Source organism: Centroberyx gerrardi, chromosome 10 (genome assembly GCF_048128805.1).
Source record: "Centroberyx gerrardi isolate f3 chromosome 10, fCenGer3.hap1.cur.20231027, whole genome shotgun sequence".
Classification (NCBI taxonomy): domain Eukaryota; kingdom Metazoa; phylum Chordata; class Actinopteri; order Beryciformes; family Berycidae; genus Centroberyx; species Centroberyx gerrardi.
The window spans coordinates 10,753,839-10,770,784 of record NC_136006.1 but is presented as its reverse complement, the minus strand read 5'-3'; the positions used below and the strand labels follow the sequence as shown (position 1 = coordinate 10,770,784).

The 16,946-nt window shown below is 42.5% G+C and overlaps 2 protein-coding genes across 2 annotated transcripts in view; one reads left to right on the top strand and one right to left on the bottom strand.

The window, feature by feature from the left end:
- Positions 1-7,510, top strand: part of dnah7 (dynein, axonemal, heavy chain 7) — a 92,202-nt gene extending 84,692 nt beyond the window's left edge. The window contains exons 62-65 of the mRNA XM_071897834.2: positions 1,727-1,879; positions 3,472-3,649; positions 5,128-5,231; positions 7,290-7,510. Of these exons, the coding sequence (XP_071753935.2) occupies positions 1,727-1,879; positions 3,472-3,649; positions 5,128-5,231; positions 7,290-7,496 (642 nt within the window). The 3' untranslated portion in view covers positions 7,497-7,510. The remainder of the gene's footprint in view (positions 1-1,726; positions 1,880-3,471; positions 3,650-5,127; positions 5,232-7,289) is intronic.
- Positions 7,511-11,717: 4,207 nt separating this feature from the next.
- The window catches only part of slc39a10 (solute carrier family 39 member 10), a 36,053-nt gene continuing 30,824 nt past the window's right edge, over positions 11,718-16,946 (bottom strand). Inside the window, exons 6-11 of the mRNA XM_071897849.2 lie at positions 16,678-16,842; positions 16,276-16,384; positions 15,781-16,101; positions 15,062-15,142; positions 12,075-12,265; positions 11,718-11,870 (exon numbers count right to left, since the gene is read on the bottom strand). Coding sequence (XP_071753950.2) covers positions 11,718-11,870; positions 12,075-12,265; positions 15,062-15,142; positions 15,781-16,101; positions 16,276-16,384; positions 16,678-16,842 — 1,020 coding nt within the window. The remainder of the gene's footprint in view (positions 11,871-12,074; positions 12,266-15,061; positions 15,143-15,780; positions 16,102-16,275; positions 16,385-16,677; positions 16,843-16,946) is intronic.

Below are 16,946 nucleotides of genomic sequence, written 5' to 3'. Positions count from 1 at the left end.
GTCTGCTCCCCAAAGTCTATATATGCTACAGTATTTTGTATGCAGCTAGTAATATTATTAGCCTATAATAATAATAATAACATTATTTATATAGCACCTTTCTTAACAAGGTTACAAGCTGCTTTACGATAAAATGAGAAGAAAAAAATACACTAAAAACAGTAAGAGCAAGCAGTACAAGTGTAATTAAAGGAGCTGGAACATACATATACCAAACCCTATAGCTAAAGGCATAGAACAATGAACAAGAAATATCCAATAAATTGCTGTCTAGAAATGTATGCAATTATAAAATAGAAAATATGTAGGAATCCTGTTGAACCCGTGAGAACAACTGGAGCTCAGCAGCCACCCAATCCTCCATCCAGCCCCCCCCCCCAGCAGCCTTCTGTTCAGTTAACAGTCTTATCTCCTGCAGTGTTTAGAAGAGCTGAGCCCACCCTGCCACAGATCTCTACTCTCGCCACACCATTACGCAGTGTCTAACCACTTCGCTGTGTCTAGGGCCACATAGGAACCACTGGCTGTCGAACACTCTAGGAGCATTTCATCCCCTGCAGTAGCTCACTCAGAGCGCTAAAGACCGTTAGCTTTATAATTCATCTCAAGGGAGTTAAAAGGGTTAGTTGGTTAGTCTGCTCAAAATGAAAAGTCTTAATGTCTTAAGATCTAGGGATGCACCGGCAGTACACTTTCCTGTCAATACTGATTCCGAGGACTAATCCATTAATCCATTGGCCAATACCAAGCACCAATTTAATCCATTACTTATATAGATATAGACTTAGGCCATCAGTTCAGGGTCATTGGACAAAAATGATTGAGACTTAAACCATCTTTTTATCTAACATCCATCCACATATGAAACCATTAGAAAATAAAGTTGCTTTGATTTGTGGCAAGTTACATTTGAGTCCTGGTGTGGGATTTTAATATTAGGGTAATTCCGTAGCACCATTTATAACCCTTGGCCAAATATTCCACTCCAGTAAAGGTATCATGTATTTCTTTTCAGATCACAAAAGTGACCCAACCAAAGTGGTAGAAATAAGGGTTTTTGCCCAGCTATTAGCATCAAATATACATCAACAAAGTCAAAACTCATTTTTTCTCCTCCCCAACAGCTCGCCAGCTGTCAAACAAAAGCAAGTGATTACAACACGTTCAAAAAAACAAAAACAAAAGCCCTGCATCAACACAAGTGAATATGTCTGTCTCTTTGTGCCGTTTAGTATCCAAAGTCCTTACCATGTGCTTTGCTTTCTAAATGGCAATGTGAATTAAATTAGTGTAAATTGAGATGCATCAGTCTCCTGGGACTGAAGCGGAAAGAGCATGAAGAGTCAGGTTATCAGGATGGGGAACAAGCTCGTCACCTTGCCTGCTGGTATCAAAGCGACCCTATAGAGCGATAAGAGTCCCCATTATGTGGCTGTCTGTCACCTACGTGACGAGCTTGGATCTCTCTCTCTCATACTTGCGTCGCTTCAGTAGCTGGAACAGAGCCTGAACAACTTCACATGTTCAAGTGGTGAAGATGCAAATTATGCACTGGTGTGTGAACTAAGCCTATCTGCGTATTTATCCACTTCATGCTCGAATGATTCTGAAAAACAGGCTCAAAGCATCTGTGTTTTTTTTTTTTTCTGTAATTATACACATGTGTATCCTGTATGCGTGTTTGTGTGTGTGTGTGTGTGTGTGTGTGTGTGTGTGTGTGTGTCAGGGGCTGGTAGTGATGTCTGCGGAGCTGGAGGAGGTGGTCAACAGCATCCTGAAGGGCCGCATCCCTGGCATGTGGATGAAGAAGTCCTACCCCAGCCTCAAACCCCTGGGAAGCTATGTCAGCGACTTCCTGGAACGACTCAAGTTCTTACAGGTACACTAACCTGTCACACCGCTCGACATCAGACTTTGAAATATGAAACATGAAAGAAGTAAATTAAATTCCGTCATTTACAACTGCCGAGTTAATTAAGGTCTTCAAAAACAAAACAGCCTCAAAGTCTAAAACATAGAGGAGGAAGGAGAAAGGGAGAAAGGAGGCTAGGATGGGATGGAGAAAGACAGATATAAAGAAAGAAAGAAAGAAAGAAAGACGTGCTTACCTCTACAGTTATTTAACATTGGGTTTCCATTCTATTTGACACTGAGGCTACCATAACCACCCTGCTTAAAAAAATAACAAAGTTTGGTAGCCACAGTTATCCAAAGCACCTTACAGTCTGATTAGCACATACATTAGTATGGGCGGCCCTAGAGGGAATTGAACCTTGACTTTAGCAGTTCCACACCACACTCCACCCATCGAGCTGCACAAGGAGCAGAATCTCTAATCCTGGCAGTCTTGGTGTCATGCTCTTCCCAGTGAGCTACACAAGACCACTTTATTTCACTGTGGCTCATTAACACACAGAAGTTAAGGGGATCCAGTAAGTAGGGTGCTCCTCACCCACGGTCAGAGTTGGTATGGGAAATGACCTGTCATGTGAGTCTGCAAAGTGGACTGGTTCATCTAATAATCAGCTCCCATGTTTCCCTTGCCCTCTCCACTGGAGAAATATACCTCGTGTTCATCAGCACTCACTGGAGCGGAGAGAATGCACTGTGTGTGTGTGTGTGTGTGTGTGTGTGTGTGTGTGTGTGTGTGAAATTCTGTTCAGTCTTTGCAGTAATAGGTAGCGACACTTTGTAGCAGAGATTATGCTTTTTGTATGTGTTAAAAGTCCTTAAACCACTCTATCATTTCATCATCTCTATCATTTGAATTTAGCATTTTTTGACTTGTAATTTTTATTTTTATTTTATATTTTCAACAACAAAAAACGACATTAATAAGGATTGCATACAAAAAAAATGAAGCATTTCAAGCGAGTGTGTGTGTGTGCGTGCGTGCGTGCGTGCGTGCGTGCGTACAAATGCACATATCCACTGTAAATGCCAGTCAGTCAGTTAAACTCTGGCCAACTCATGACTGGGTACCCACCACAGGAAGAATCAATTGGAAAGTCACGTGCTGCTCATCTGACTGGCTCACCTGATATGTACTAGCAGACAGGCATGCATTCCTAAACACAGACAGACTAATGGATGGAGAAATACATTCACAAACACAGACAATATTCCTTCATTTCCTTCCTTATTATCTCAGAGTTGGTGATGCGCCAGAAAATCTGAGGACGACCCAGCTTGAAACCAAGACTTGTTTGGCCAAGCTTGAACAGAGCTTAGTATAGCTTTTTGTGATCCCATACTCTACTAAAAAGAAGAGGAATAGATCATTTGGCAACTCAAAACACAAATGTATTAACAATTTACTGATGATTCTGACAATAATTTTAACCCTAACCCAACCAAAACAGAAGCAGTTATGGTGAAAAACTCAGCTCAACCTGTCCCAAACCCATTGGGTCCAGTGGGGTTTGGTCAAATATCAGTTATAAATGTCACTCTCCCCTGTTGTGTGTCCAGGATTGGTACGACGACGGTACGCCGGCTGTCTTCTGGATGTCAGGGTTCTTCTTCACCCAGGCCTTCCTGACGGGCGGCCAGCAGAACTACGCCAGGAAGCACACCATCCCCATCGACCAGCTGGGCTTCGACTTCGAGGTGCTGGATGACAAGGAGTACAAAAAGCCACCCGAGGACGGTAGGACACTGGTGGTGGGGAGAGGAGGAGGAAAACAGGGTGGGCAAAGGAAGCAAGGGTGGTTTTTGGGGGAGAGGGAAAGGTGGTAGTGTGAAGGTTACGGAGGCAGGCTTGTGACCGGAGGGTTGCAGGTTCAAATCCTCAGTCCAGGTGGGAAAATCTGGTTGGGGAAAGTGAATGAGTGACACTATCTCCTCACTCAACAAATACGGTGAAGGAGGCCTTAAAACAAGCCTTTAAACAAGACACCCCAGCTGCTCAGTGGCCAACAGTGGAAGACTATGGTCGTCCTGGGCAGCTCCCAGGTGGGAATATGTGCAACTGTGTGAATGTGAAGCTGGAAAGGTAAAACAAACAAAAACAAACACCAGGAGGATAGAGAGAGCTTGAACGGAGTTAGAGAGGGAATGAAGAGCGAAAGGAGGGCGAGCAGAAACTAAAACGAGAGGAAAATAAGCAGCGGGTGGTAGAGAGGGAACAAGCAGATGAGAACCGACAGATAAACAGACCGTCAGACTGATGGAACGAATGAGAGAGGCAGAGTGTAAAGGAGAAAGAAAGAGAGACAGAACCTCGCTGCCCCTCCTCTAGTCTCGGGGTCTGCATCAGCCCCTCGCCGCGCTCCCGGCTCCGCTATGGGAGTCTCAATCAAAGCCTCGCATAAAGCCTCATCCTCGATCAGACCCCAGCTGGGATCTCATCACGCTGACACACACAGCCTGTACTGCCATGCTAGACGTTTGTGTGTGTGTGTGTGTGTGTGTGTGTGACACTGACAGTATCTGAACAGTCAACTTCTTTTCATTCTTTTTCCTACCATGTTAATAAAGAGAGCTTACATGCATTCATGGAAAAACAGAAAAAGGCACGTGTGTTTTAGGTCAGAGGTCAATTTAACTTGATTCAGGAAGCTGATTTTCTTACTTTCTTACTTTGCGTACTTGTCTCTATTGTGAACGTGTGTCTTTGTTTTAGATTATTTAATGCCCCTTTTTAAGCCAACAACAGGGAAATAAAACATGGATCTGCAACCGGATCACCTTTGGGTTATGTTTACAAGAAAGTCTAACATGTTTTTGCTGTATAAACATATATTTAGCCACTGGTTGGTCTTGGGTTTCATGGATATCAGCTAGAAAGGAGGCATGCCAAAATGTAGTCAGGATTTTTGCCTTACAAAGTTGCCACTGCTGAGTGTTGTGTTGTGTTAAGTGATCTATCTGGAGTGTTTTGTCTCTCTGTCAGGCTGACAGTCAGCTGAGGTGAATTCCTGCCCCTCACGTCACTGGCGATGTAGTAGAAGAGATTCAGCTGTGGACGTTTGTTTAGTGATTGGCACTGGTGTGGTCTGAATCAAGCTTTTTAGAGACAACCTAATTGTAAACTAATTAAGCTATAGGACAATTGTTCTGTGTTTATTGCTACATTTATATATATATATTTGACACTAAATTTGTGTGTGTGTGTGTGTGTCTCAGGTGTGTACATTCGAGGACTCTTCCTTGACGGTGCCCGTTGGGACAGAAAGACCAAACGTATTGCTGAGTCGTACCCCAAAGTGCTGCACGACGCCATGCCTGTGGTAAGAACCGCAACACAGATGAGTGAAGAACAGCTAATGCATCAACTGATTGATTGACTGACTTTATTCAGTACTTAAGGATTACTTCCATTGTGGTTCGCTAAATACACAGTTTTTCACTGCCGATATTGATTCAAAGTACTAACTTTGAGAATCCGATGAAACACCTTTACTAAACAATATAGACTTATTTTGGACGAAACCATTTGAGATGCAATTCATTTTTCGCCATTAAGGAAACATTTAACATCCCTCCATTTGTGCTTTGATTTCTTATATTTTACACGTGGCTCTTAGTATCAGATTTTGGTACTGACGAAATTCTGTGAATTTCTACTGTTATGTCCTATTTTAGCGTGATATCAACCCAAAATATATCCAATACCAGTGTTGGCATTGGTACATTTCTAACTACAACCACTTTTCAACATGGCACCTGTTTTTCAATCGAAAAAAAAGAAATGTGCATCATACGAGAACAATCAAGGCAACAGGTCTACCTTAGTGTATAGAAATTGTTTTTCCCATCGTTCAGAAACAGCTTCCTTTTGCATTTGGAGGGGCACACAGAGAAATGTGGAGGTTTACAGTTCATATGGTTTGACAGCTCGGTGTGGGCGACATTAAGTATATGGTGAAAATCACTGAAGGCAGCAGTTAACACCTCAGTCTAGTAAAAAATCCTTATTGTTGCATAACATTTCCTTACATAAGCAACATTGGTTCGAGGGGATGGAGATTCATTGAACGTCTTCCTATGAATTCCTCTGGGCGTCAAAAAAGAGGAGGAATAATATCTTTCCATGTATCAGCTTATGAAAATGGGGCCGATTCCATCTTTATTCCGCTTGTAAACTCCTACGAGGCGTCTCTTTTTTTATCAGAGAACAATGCCACGAGCCTCCAAGGAGAGAGTGAACAACAACCAACAGAAGAATAATAGAGTAGCTGGTGTTCTACCAGGAGGATGTTCACAGCTCCTTGTTCTCTGGACCTGGTGCAGAGCAGCAGTTTCAGCACTTTGCACATTACGCCTTTAGAAAGTCTGTCTCCTTTCCCCCTCACATCCTCCCTGGTTTTCTAAGGGCTTCATTAATTAACACAGCTCGATATGTTGTATGAATTTTGCACCCAGTAAGAGATGGAAATAAAATGCCAGCGGCCGATGGCAGAAAAATCACAGACGAATTAGGACTGATTGCTTTGTGAGTTTTCTGTTTTTTGTTTCGTTTTGTTTCTTTGTTGTTGTTGTTGGGCTTTTTTTTCCCTCTGTGCTCTGCCTTGCCCTCACAATGCATTTAGGGGTTATGAATAATGCACAAGACTGATGATTTTGAATATTCAGACATTTCAGGGCAACTTATTAACGGAATCAGTTTTTGACAAGAACGGAACTTAATTAAAAATGTGTTTATTATTTGCGGGGGGAAAAACACAACAGAGGTTGCTGTGGCTGGCTTTGAAATGCAAATCTTCATAGAGGCGCCTGTTATGGAACTGGATGAGTATTTTTCTGGCTGCAACTCAACAAACTGTTTTTTTTTTTTGTAAGAGATGTTTTTTTTTGAGTGGCCCAGTTTATCCCTTTTGCATAACCAAGGCCTCTTAATAGCCCAAGGGGACTCATTCTTTTTAATGCTATTGTATTAAAAGTTTATGTCCCCAAAGTTTCTATTTGTAATTTAACAGTTGGATAACAAATGAAGATCAGAATTAGTTCCCACTAGTTTTCATGTTTGGCTTTTGGTCCTGACCTTTGAACTAACCTTCCCTCTTGTACAGTTTTAACTTATTTCTCTAAATACAGCCGCCACCATGATCATGCATTTGTCATGTAATAAAGGCAGGAAACTATCCTTTTTTTACCCACCAGCAGAGGCATTACAAATTTGACTAGCCACTTGCATTATTTTGCCAGCCAAATAAATGCTTTGAATGGGAAACAACCCCTAAATGATGATGACTATCTGCCAAAGTGCCTGGTAAAATTTTAATGTCATGTCATGTCATTTGACCCTCTGTCAGCAGCCTTGTCTCCTCTCTCTATTTCCCTGTCAGATGTGGCTGAAGCCTATCAAGCGACAGGACATCCCGCAGAGGATGTGCTATTTGGCGCCAGTCTACAAGACCAGCGAGCGTCGCGGCACCCTGTCCACCACTGGACACTCCACCAACTACGTCGTCGCCATGACGCTCAACTCCAACGTGCCCGCGGAGCACTGGATCAGACGAGGGGTAGCGTTACTCTGCCAGCTCAGCTCCTAGTCTCTTGTTTTGTTTTACACCCTCTCTCTTTTCACTCGCATGCATTGTTGAAAGAAGTGCATTTAAAAAGAATAACGAGCCACGCAGTCTCTTGCCTTTTTACACAGTAAAATGAGGAATTTGGATGAATAAGGACGGTAGATAAAAAAGGATAGGTGACATTCCTATGTTTTGTAATAGAGTACTGTTCAGAAGCAATAGCACTTTAATGTAATAGTTTAATAATTATGGTAAGTATGGTACTCTCATTACATTCTATTTAGAGATGTAACTCCTCTGACATATCAACCAACCAGGAATGGAGTGGAGCGTTTTGAAGATGTAAGTTATGGGGCTTTGAAATTCACCACAAATAGACTGGTCAGTACATCCCATACGCTGGAATCATGTAAAATAAGCCTAACAGGGAAACCTTGACTTGCGTTCTAAATGGCAATGTGAATGTTCATTCATTTCATGTCTTGAAAATATTGTTCTTGCACCAGGACCGCATTGTTTTAGGTTTCAGTTGATTGCAGGAGGTCATAAAGCATAACTAACACTGTTTGAGCAGTGGTGCATGAGGACATTTTCATATGCAGACAAACAGTTCACATGTATCAACAGTGATCTGAACCTCAACTAAACATTACATCAACTGAAATAATTGATTATACTCAGACAAGCAATTAGACTGCTTGATTGCTGATTGCAAAGATGCGTTCCAACCATGCTGATAATTCCCATTATGCACAGCTAGAGAGCTACTGTATACCAGCTTTTGTGGCAACCAGGGAGCTAGTTGGTGATATTTCTTGTTTTCTCCTGTTTTTTTGTTTTTTTTGTATTCCTATGTCCAGTATGTGCACTACTTTGAAGAAAACTTCAGTCAGAACACTTGCACTGGTAACTCACTGTGCCTTGTACTTGTTTTCTAACTGTATACACAGTTCATTGAGCCTTGACATATTTTTAATTCAGAACCAACTTCATTCAACCTACCAATCTGGAACTGCAAATTGAAAACAAAACAATATCATTACTGCTCCTTTCCTCTTATGAAAGTTACCTATGAACGTTTTTTGCCATTTTGTAATATTTAAAATAACATGGAAACAATGAACATTATGTGATGTCTTTGGCCAAAGCATTTCGGTCTCTCCAGGTCAGTGGCATTACGCCAGTAGTGTCAGACACTCAGGGATCTTTTCAAACTTTATTTTCCTTTCTTAATGGGGAGAATGCACAGACAGGCAAACAGCAAGGATGGTGCAATGCATTTCATATCCAGATTCTTAAACAATATATACAACAGAATAAAAATCAAAACAACCATGGACCTTCATCATTTCTGAGACAGATTTTTTTGCCCAATGAACAGTGAAGAAATGAAGTATTCTTTGGGGCATAGTGTTTTTATGTGTGACTCTGTCTTTGTCATACACCTGATTGCACAATTTAACAGTTATGACAAACAGACAAGTTGAAAAAGAAAAGTGATCCACTCTCAAGCAAAATTATATCTACACAACTGTTACTCAACATTTTAACACTGGTCTTCTCGCCATTTCAAGGGATACCACTCTTAAAATTATTGACAGCACAAAATCCAAACAAATTGTGGTACTTTTGAAAGGATAGTTGGAACTTACATTGACAAAATGGTAACACTTTTATATTTTAAAGACCATGAATAGTGAACTTAAGGTGAAATTTTTTTTTTTTCAGGTTAGATCCTCATTTTTGGGTTAGATCCAGATAGTGTGTGTCCAGATGAAAAACAGTTTGTATTATCCTAACATGAGAACATAAAATAGCTAAATATATAAAATCGCTGTAAATCGATGGAAGAGATCTGATTCTAAACTGAAGGCAACTGTAGTTGATGCAGATGAAAAGTTGTGAGCTCCCACTGGAAATGAAGCCCACATCATTTGTGAGTAGATATTACCATAAATGGCCTATCACACTAGTTCCTCTAGACCCCAAAGAACTTGTCATGATCTTCACAGTTAATTAAAAAAAGTAACAAAGGTTGTCAACATTTTGATCTTTCTGTACAAAGGCAGAAAACAATTTATACTCTACATAATGTCTGTACCATTTCATTCATGCTTCATGCATGATTCAGTCAGATCAAGTACATTAGTTCAATGTGACCGACGACGATTTACACCCAGTTAAGACAAAGACGATGGATGTCACACAGTGACAGGATAAATGAAGCCACACACATATCTGTGTGCTCCAGCAGCTGAAGCCAGGCTAGCTAGCTTAGCATGTGAGCAGCAGAACAGCCAATGGAATGTCAGGGGGCGGGGGTGGAGACAAGCACCTGCCACTGTTAGCGCACAGATCCATGGGTAGATAAAATCCACACTAGGGCCATTTTTGGCACAGTCAGCAAAGTGTCTATAATATACACCCCCGGAAAAAAAGAAAAAAATTATAAGAAATGTTTTTAAAAATCTAGTAAACAAGAATGCCTTGCTGTCCTATGGTTTGATAAGGAGGGTTAAATATCCATTACAAGTGCAAAGAATGCCGACATTTGAACACATACAGCATATTGTTCTGATACAAGGGTATTGCTTTTGCTTGGTCTGTCTTGGATTGTCAGGATCAACAAGTAAATTCATACTTTGACAAAGTACTTATAGTACTCAAAAGGATTTAGCAGGAAGGATAATTAGTTTTCAGCTGCATAATTATCGACACATTAAAGATCTTCTGCATTTATTGTACATCAATAATTCTGAATCAGGTTTGTATTGGCGTGACAACTCAACTTTGTAATCTAATTCAATGCAATTTCAACAGTAGGGTGATCTAATTAGACAAAGCACCTTTGAGGGACTTTACATGGCACCCTAAATAATCTAGTAAACTTAAACACTTTTAATGAAGACAAGAATAACTATATTTCTAAATTCACATTTTGAAGCTGCTGATTCATGTAAAGCGAGATAAAATATAAAGGCCTAACATGGATATGTCTCATTTTGGCTATCGACAGATTGTCAAACCCTAAAAACCAGTGGTCAGACAACATTTCTGATATCTAGTTATCAACTTTCTAAACAAAAACAAACGTGACTAATCTTAAATGCTAATTTTTAAAGGCATTGGCAGCTGTGTTAACACTATGAACTACATAACTTCAATACTCCAAATGATGATCAAATCAGACAATAAAACATAAGTGAAAAAAATGAATGGAGAAACCTGCAGCAAATCTTAATACTGAGCCATTTAGACAATGTCAAGTCAGAGGGAAACCTCTATTTTGACACAGCAGCTCAATAGCTGTCAAACTGTTTCCAGAGTGACGCAACAAGAGCCAAAACGTTCATTCCAGATCCTGAAACTGGTTGTGGGAGCTTACTTCCCAGTCTCTTTAAGGACGCCGTGACAGTGTGTGGTGAGGATGTGGTGCAGCTCCAGTGGCCAGGGCTTGGCACAGAGACGCTAGACGTTTGATACACAGCGTGACGACATCACAACTTGATGATGGATGGCCGGTGGAACGCGCCACAGATGTACTAGGCATGGATGATGGGACACAGCACAGGGTTGATAAGAGACGAGGAAGTAGGGGGTACGACGACAACACACTAACAACAGGTTATGATGGATGAGAGATGAGCTGCTGGACCGTGACAGCTGCCTCTCTGCAGGAAAGCTCGCCCTGCACCACCTCACTATCGAGCAGCTCATTTCAGATTAGGAGCAAGAATACTGTCCACTCTGTGCAGACCTATGTGAGGATACGATCCTTCCAACTGGATCCACCCCAAACATGTATCTCCGTTTGAGTTGCCAGAATTTAAACAGGAGAATGCTAGAAGAAGTGAGCTATAGTTGCTACTGTGACCTTGGGATACTAAGCTTGGAGTAGAGTGGGTGTTTCCTGGTAGGAGTGCAACCTTAAGAGTATTCCTTCAGTAGGGCTTTCTGATTCACAGGGTGCAGACAGAGTGGAATTGACAGAAGAGAGGGGGGAAAGTGTAAACATCATTAGCATGATCATGAGATATGCATAAGCCACTGCTTCGGGTTTGAAATGGAGGCACAGGGCATGAATGAGATTCACCATGCATGCAAGACCGGACCATCACATTGCAAACAAAGCATGTTAAGGCCGAGAAGCACAATATCGACACATCCATCTCTCCCCTCCTTCACTCCCTTCTTTAACGCCCGATAACACCCCCCCCCCCCCCCCCCCCCCCCCCCTCCCCACTAGAAGCCAAAATCGAGAACGATGCGGTCTTCGAAGATGGCGATGAGCAGCATGATGCCGAACCCGGTCAGCAGGCCCAGGTTCTGGAGGACAAAGTGTCCCAGCTGGCAGCGCTTGTGCTCCTCACTGTCCCCATGAAGCATCTCTGGCAACTACAAAACAGAAGAAGTTACCAGTTGGGATCGGATAAAAGCGTCCTCGAATTAGCACTGCAGTAGAAATAAGTCTTCAGACACGAGATTAGGAAGGAGACTGACTGTAATTTGCATTGCATGAGAGAGAGAGAGAAAGTTAAGATAATGTTCTTGAGCAATAATTATGACTCTGGGGCTGCTGAGTACAACATGGCAACTTACCATATCCACCAGAGCCACATAAAGGAACATGCCGGCCGTGATAGCGAAGATCCAGCTGGTGACGTTGTGTGTGTACTGGCCCACAGCTGTGCCAATCAGCATGCCGACGTAGGCCATGAGGGCAGACAGCAGATTGTAGACGATGGCTTGCTTCACACTCATTCCCGCTTTCAGCAGCACCGCAAAATCACCTGTCAGCCAGAATAGCCACAGACTAATTTGAACATGATTACATTAACTCACAGGCACCTGTCTCTCATTCCAACACACACACACACACACACACAAGCAGATATGCATAAGCAATATGCAACAAAAGCCAATATGTCGCCCGCCAGTTCGTGAACCAATTTTGGAGACATGAATGAAATTCTGGTCAGTTAACAAGTGCTTCCTTGTTTGTGAAAGGCAAAAGTAATATATCTCCAGCAGTGACAGCAGGGTAAAATTATATGTACACACTACCAGTCAAAAGTTTGGACACACCTGATTGAATGTACTATGTTTTTTATAATCTTAAAGCCATTTTGATCTAAAGGCTTTTGCTTAAATGCTTGAAATTTGTTTCTTAGACAAATATAAATAGTGAAGTTGATGCCTATGTATGAATTTCTTTCCAAAGCCTTTGCCTTTCCATCAAGGCAAAGGGCGGCTACTTTAAAGAATCTAAAATATAAGATAGTTTTAATTTGTTTAACACTTTTTTGGTCACTGCATAATTCCATTTGTGTTATTTCATAGTTTTGATGTCTTTAATATTATTGTAAAATGTGGAAAATAGTAAAAATAAAGAAAAATGTGGTGTGTCCAAACTTTTGACTGGTAGTGTATATATATTTTTTTTTTCACATTTTGCAAAGTGACGTGATTCCGCTGCATATAAACTCCTTGGTCAGGAAATGGGCACATTTCACGCTGTTTCTTCTCTTCTGGTGTCGAGCCTGACTGTGTCCTGGGTGATGAGGTTAAGTCGTTTAAACCAACCCGCTCTCCACATCTGTCACTGGTTTCTGTCTTCTCTCCCTGTTCAGCAAAGTATGAGAAAACCAGACTAGGAGCTCGACCGGGCTGCTCTTTCTAAGAAATATGTATTAAACTCCCTTCAGATACACTTATGATTACACATGTGTGCTGTAGCCTTTCTACCCTCCTCAATCATTGCCAGGCCAAATGCGGGAAGAGGCCCAAGTCTCAGCGGAAACGCCCTGGATTTGGAGAGAGAGAGAGATGAATAGAGAGAAGGGGTGGCCTACATTTCCTCCACAGTGTAACGAGCGGCCTCTTTTCCTCGCTAATTACTACAATGAATATATTACCACTCTACTCTCACCCATCAATCAAATCCAGAGAGAAGGGGGGGGGGATTTAAAGAGAGGGGAGAGGAAGAGAAGAGCCAGCCTGTATACGCGTCACTCCAAAGGCCTTTTTTCCCACTTCAACTTCCTCTGGCACTTCCTGCCTCCTCGGTTCCACTCCGTCACACGCACTCGGCGACGCCTGCCACCGCCTCGTCTACCGCAATTAACACACCCATCACTGCCAATTAGCTTCACTATGGGTGGTTAAAGAACCCTCATAATCATCGTCTCTGCCTTCCAGCTGTCAGTCAGGGGAGGCTTTTGTGTTTAGGAGGAGCTGAAAGGTGCACTCATCAAACGACTGGGTTTGTCTGACACGCGGCCCTACGGGGGTTAGGGGACTGGTGCCAAGTCAACAGGAAATGGGAAATTGCATGCGGAGAAGGAGAATGATCTCAGGAATCTTCACATGCCGCTGTGGTTCGAGACAGGATTCGTGTTGCAGCTAGCCATCTGGAAAACCCGATTTTCCCGAGGATACAAAGCACCAAAAAACAATTAAGTTAAAACAGAAAAAAAAGGAACTGTTGGACCAGAATGAAAAGTTTTGGCGCTCTCGTTCTGTACATCGTTGGAGCCTCACAGATATAGCCTAGATAAATTCTTGGCACTCCCACGCTGCTGAATGAAACACCACATCCTTCAAAGCAGTTCCTTGCGGTGTTAGCTATATCTAAATATGCTTCATAATCGTTTCTCCCCACAAATGCTTTTAACAGCGGCCCGTTTCCCCATTTTTAACCTTGGAGACAACAATAACAGTAGGATGCTGTTAGTCAACACAAGGGGGAGCAGGCAGACAAAAACAGGCAGTTATTCACTGGTTCTCTCTCTGTGGCGTATTTGACAGTAGTCTATTCATCAACCACACAAACAAGGCATGGAAACTTCACTACGACAAGAGACATCATTAGTACTGATCTAGTGTGGATGGTCCCGTACACGTTCCTCATCTCTCTTTTTCCCTCATTCTTCTCTCTCCCATCTCTCCAAGTCTCTCTCTCACTTGTACATACATAATCAGAGGAGAAGACCTTGTTGTAACGCACTAGTTGGGACAAAAATGTTCACTGTTGCTGAATCAAACTGTACAAATAGGGTCCTCATAGAGAACAGAAGACATGCAGTGACTGTTGGGGAGAATGAATGTATCCGCAGCTGTATGTCTGTACGAGTCCCAGTGTATTGAGAGATGTGTGCCAGGCACGGTCTGTCATCTCCACTGACTGACACATTGACAAGCCATTTCACTGCTGTCAGACAAAACCCATTTAGCTGGAAAAAAGGACATTTTTCAGGGGTGAAGAAAAGAATGATTATTTTCTTATTGACACCCGTGGGTTTTTAACAAGTTCCAAGGGACTAAGGGTCATGAAACTCACTGAATACACAAATGGACAATCTCAACTTTAAATTTAAGTAAAAAAAAAAAAGAAAAAAAACACCAAAAGCAGTTTTTGCGTGACAGCAGCGATTTGCGATGTAAACTGGCTGTGAGGCCTTGAGAAAACAGCATTGTTCTACCAATGCTCATCCTACCAATACATTGAATGGGTCACCTGTGCAACTACTAGTGGGTAATGAAGTAAATTACTTGTGTGAAATAAAGGATGTATGCAGTCCACTTACCGAGTTCATGAGGTAATTCATGGCAGAAGACAGCCACTGACGTACTGATGCCTCCTGTGATGTTCGCACTGAATGCTGCACCTATAGAGACAGAAATTCAACAGGTCTTTAAGGCAAACTCTGCACAAATGTAAACAACAAATTCCTGTACATCTAATGTACGTGTAGATTGAAGTTAAATTAAAGCCAAAAGTAGTAGAAGCGGTATCCAAAGCTAATAATTTACATAGTTGAAACTGTAACACAATTGACAAACCACCTCTGTTGGCAACTTAATGAATAAATATTCACAGAAAGATTGCTTTTAATGAAATTGGGAGGCATAAAATTATGACTAAGTGCTATGGTGAAAGCCAGACTACTTATTATTTTCATTATTTGATTTCTCTGTTTCAGCCTGATGTCATGATGAGTAACTGTTACGGGGGGGGGGGGGGCACCAGTCAATATAAGAATTCAGTTATGTTATTCCTATGAATTGTGTTATTCTACCTGACTTTATCTCCAATGACACCATCAAACTTGAGTTAGTTTAGTCTTGGGAGACAGGTGTTCATGTTTACATATATTCATCAGATAGTCTTACATAAAAAAAATGATGTATACAAACTTTTGTGTGTAGTAACGCACAGCAATTCTTGAGTGGCGTTCCTGTTTGACTTACCTATAGTGGACACTGGATATGACATGATATAAGATTCAAAATCAGAAGCTCTTACCTATGGCGAGGCCGTCACTGAAATTGTGCATGCCGTCCCCCATGATGACCATCCAGGCGATGCTGGCGATGCCGGCGTCCTTCATCTCCTGGTCCGAGTGGCAGTTTCCACCGTGCGAGTGTCCGTGGCCGTGCGAGTGTCCGTGACCATGACCGTGCTTCTTGGCCTTGCGTCCGTTCTCCTTGGTGGGCGACTGCTGGTCGTGCTGCGGGTCTGCGGGTGCCAGCGGCGTCTTGTTGGTCGGAGAGTCGGGTGTCTGGAGCTCTGTGAGCTGCGTGTCGTTGTGGCCGTTGTCGCAGGAGATGGCCATGCTGTCAGGACCTGGAGGGGAGAGGAAACCTTACTGTGGAAACCTTTCATCCAGGCTCAAATCAAGAAAGTGTGCCTGCCTGCATAGAGCAATCGGCAGATGTAGCGCTCATGCTGCAGTACAACACACACACAAACCCAGGAGTAAAGTTCGCTTCAGCAAACCGCTGTAGAGGCTGTACTTACCCTCACTCAGCGGCTTAAGGTGGAGCCACTCGGCGTCTGAGCGGCGGTTTAGCTTGTGATCCGACAACTTCCTGCCAATCTTGCCCTCCTCGTTCAGCTTCTTCGTGCCCTGTGAGGGGGAAGACGGTTAACAGTTTTACACTCTATCTACAGCGATTCATCAATTTTAAATACATCACTCATGACTTATAAATAACCCTGACTGCATACTCTCCCCTTCAGCAACTACTTTTGAAGTTCATCTCTGGCTTGAGAATTTGACCCCAAAACTGTCTGTCCAAACGAGAGCCAAACCCAAGGAATATATATAGGGAAGTAAAAGTTTGTGAGAAATTGAGGTACGAGATTCAGCCTAACCCAACACTGGCCCCATCGTGTGCAGTTAGGTCTTGTCGATCTTACCCGTTGGTCTTTGTAGTGCTTGAACATGCCGATACAGTGTTCGATGATGAAGAGGAGGTAGATGCCGGCCAGCGCCGTCAAGCCCTTCCACACCCCGTCAAAGGCTATTAGCAGATCTTCCTCCTGGTTTTCCCCATCCTGGCTGTGGTCGTGCTGCCCCTGAGACTGTATGTGTGTGTGTGAGAGAGAGAGAGAGAGAGAGAGAGAGAGAGAGAGAGAAAGTGAGGAAGAGAGAAAGATGAAAAGACAACGGGGGTGGGAGTCACAAG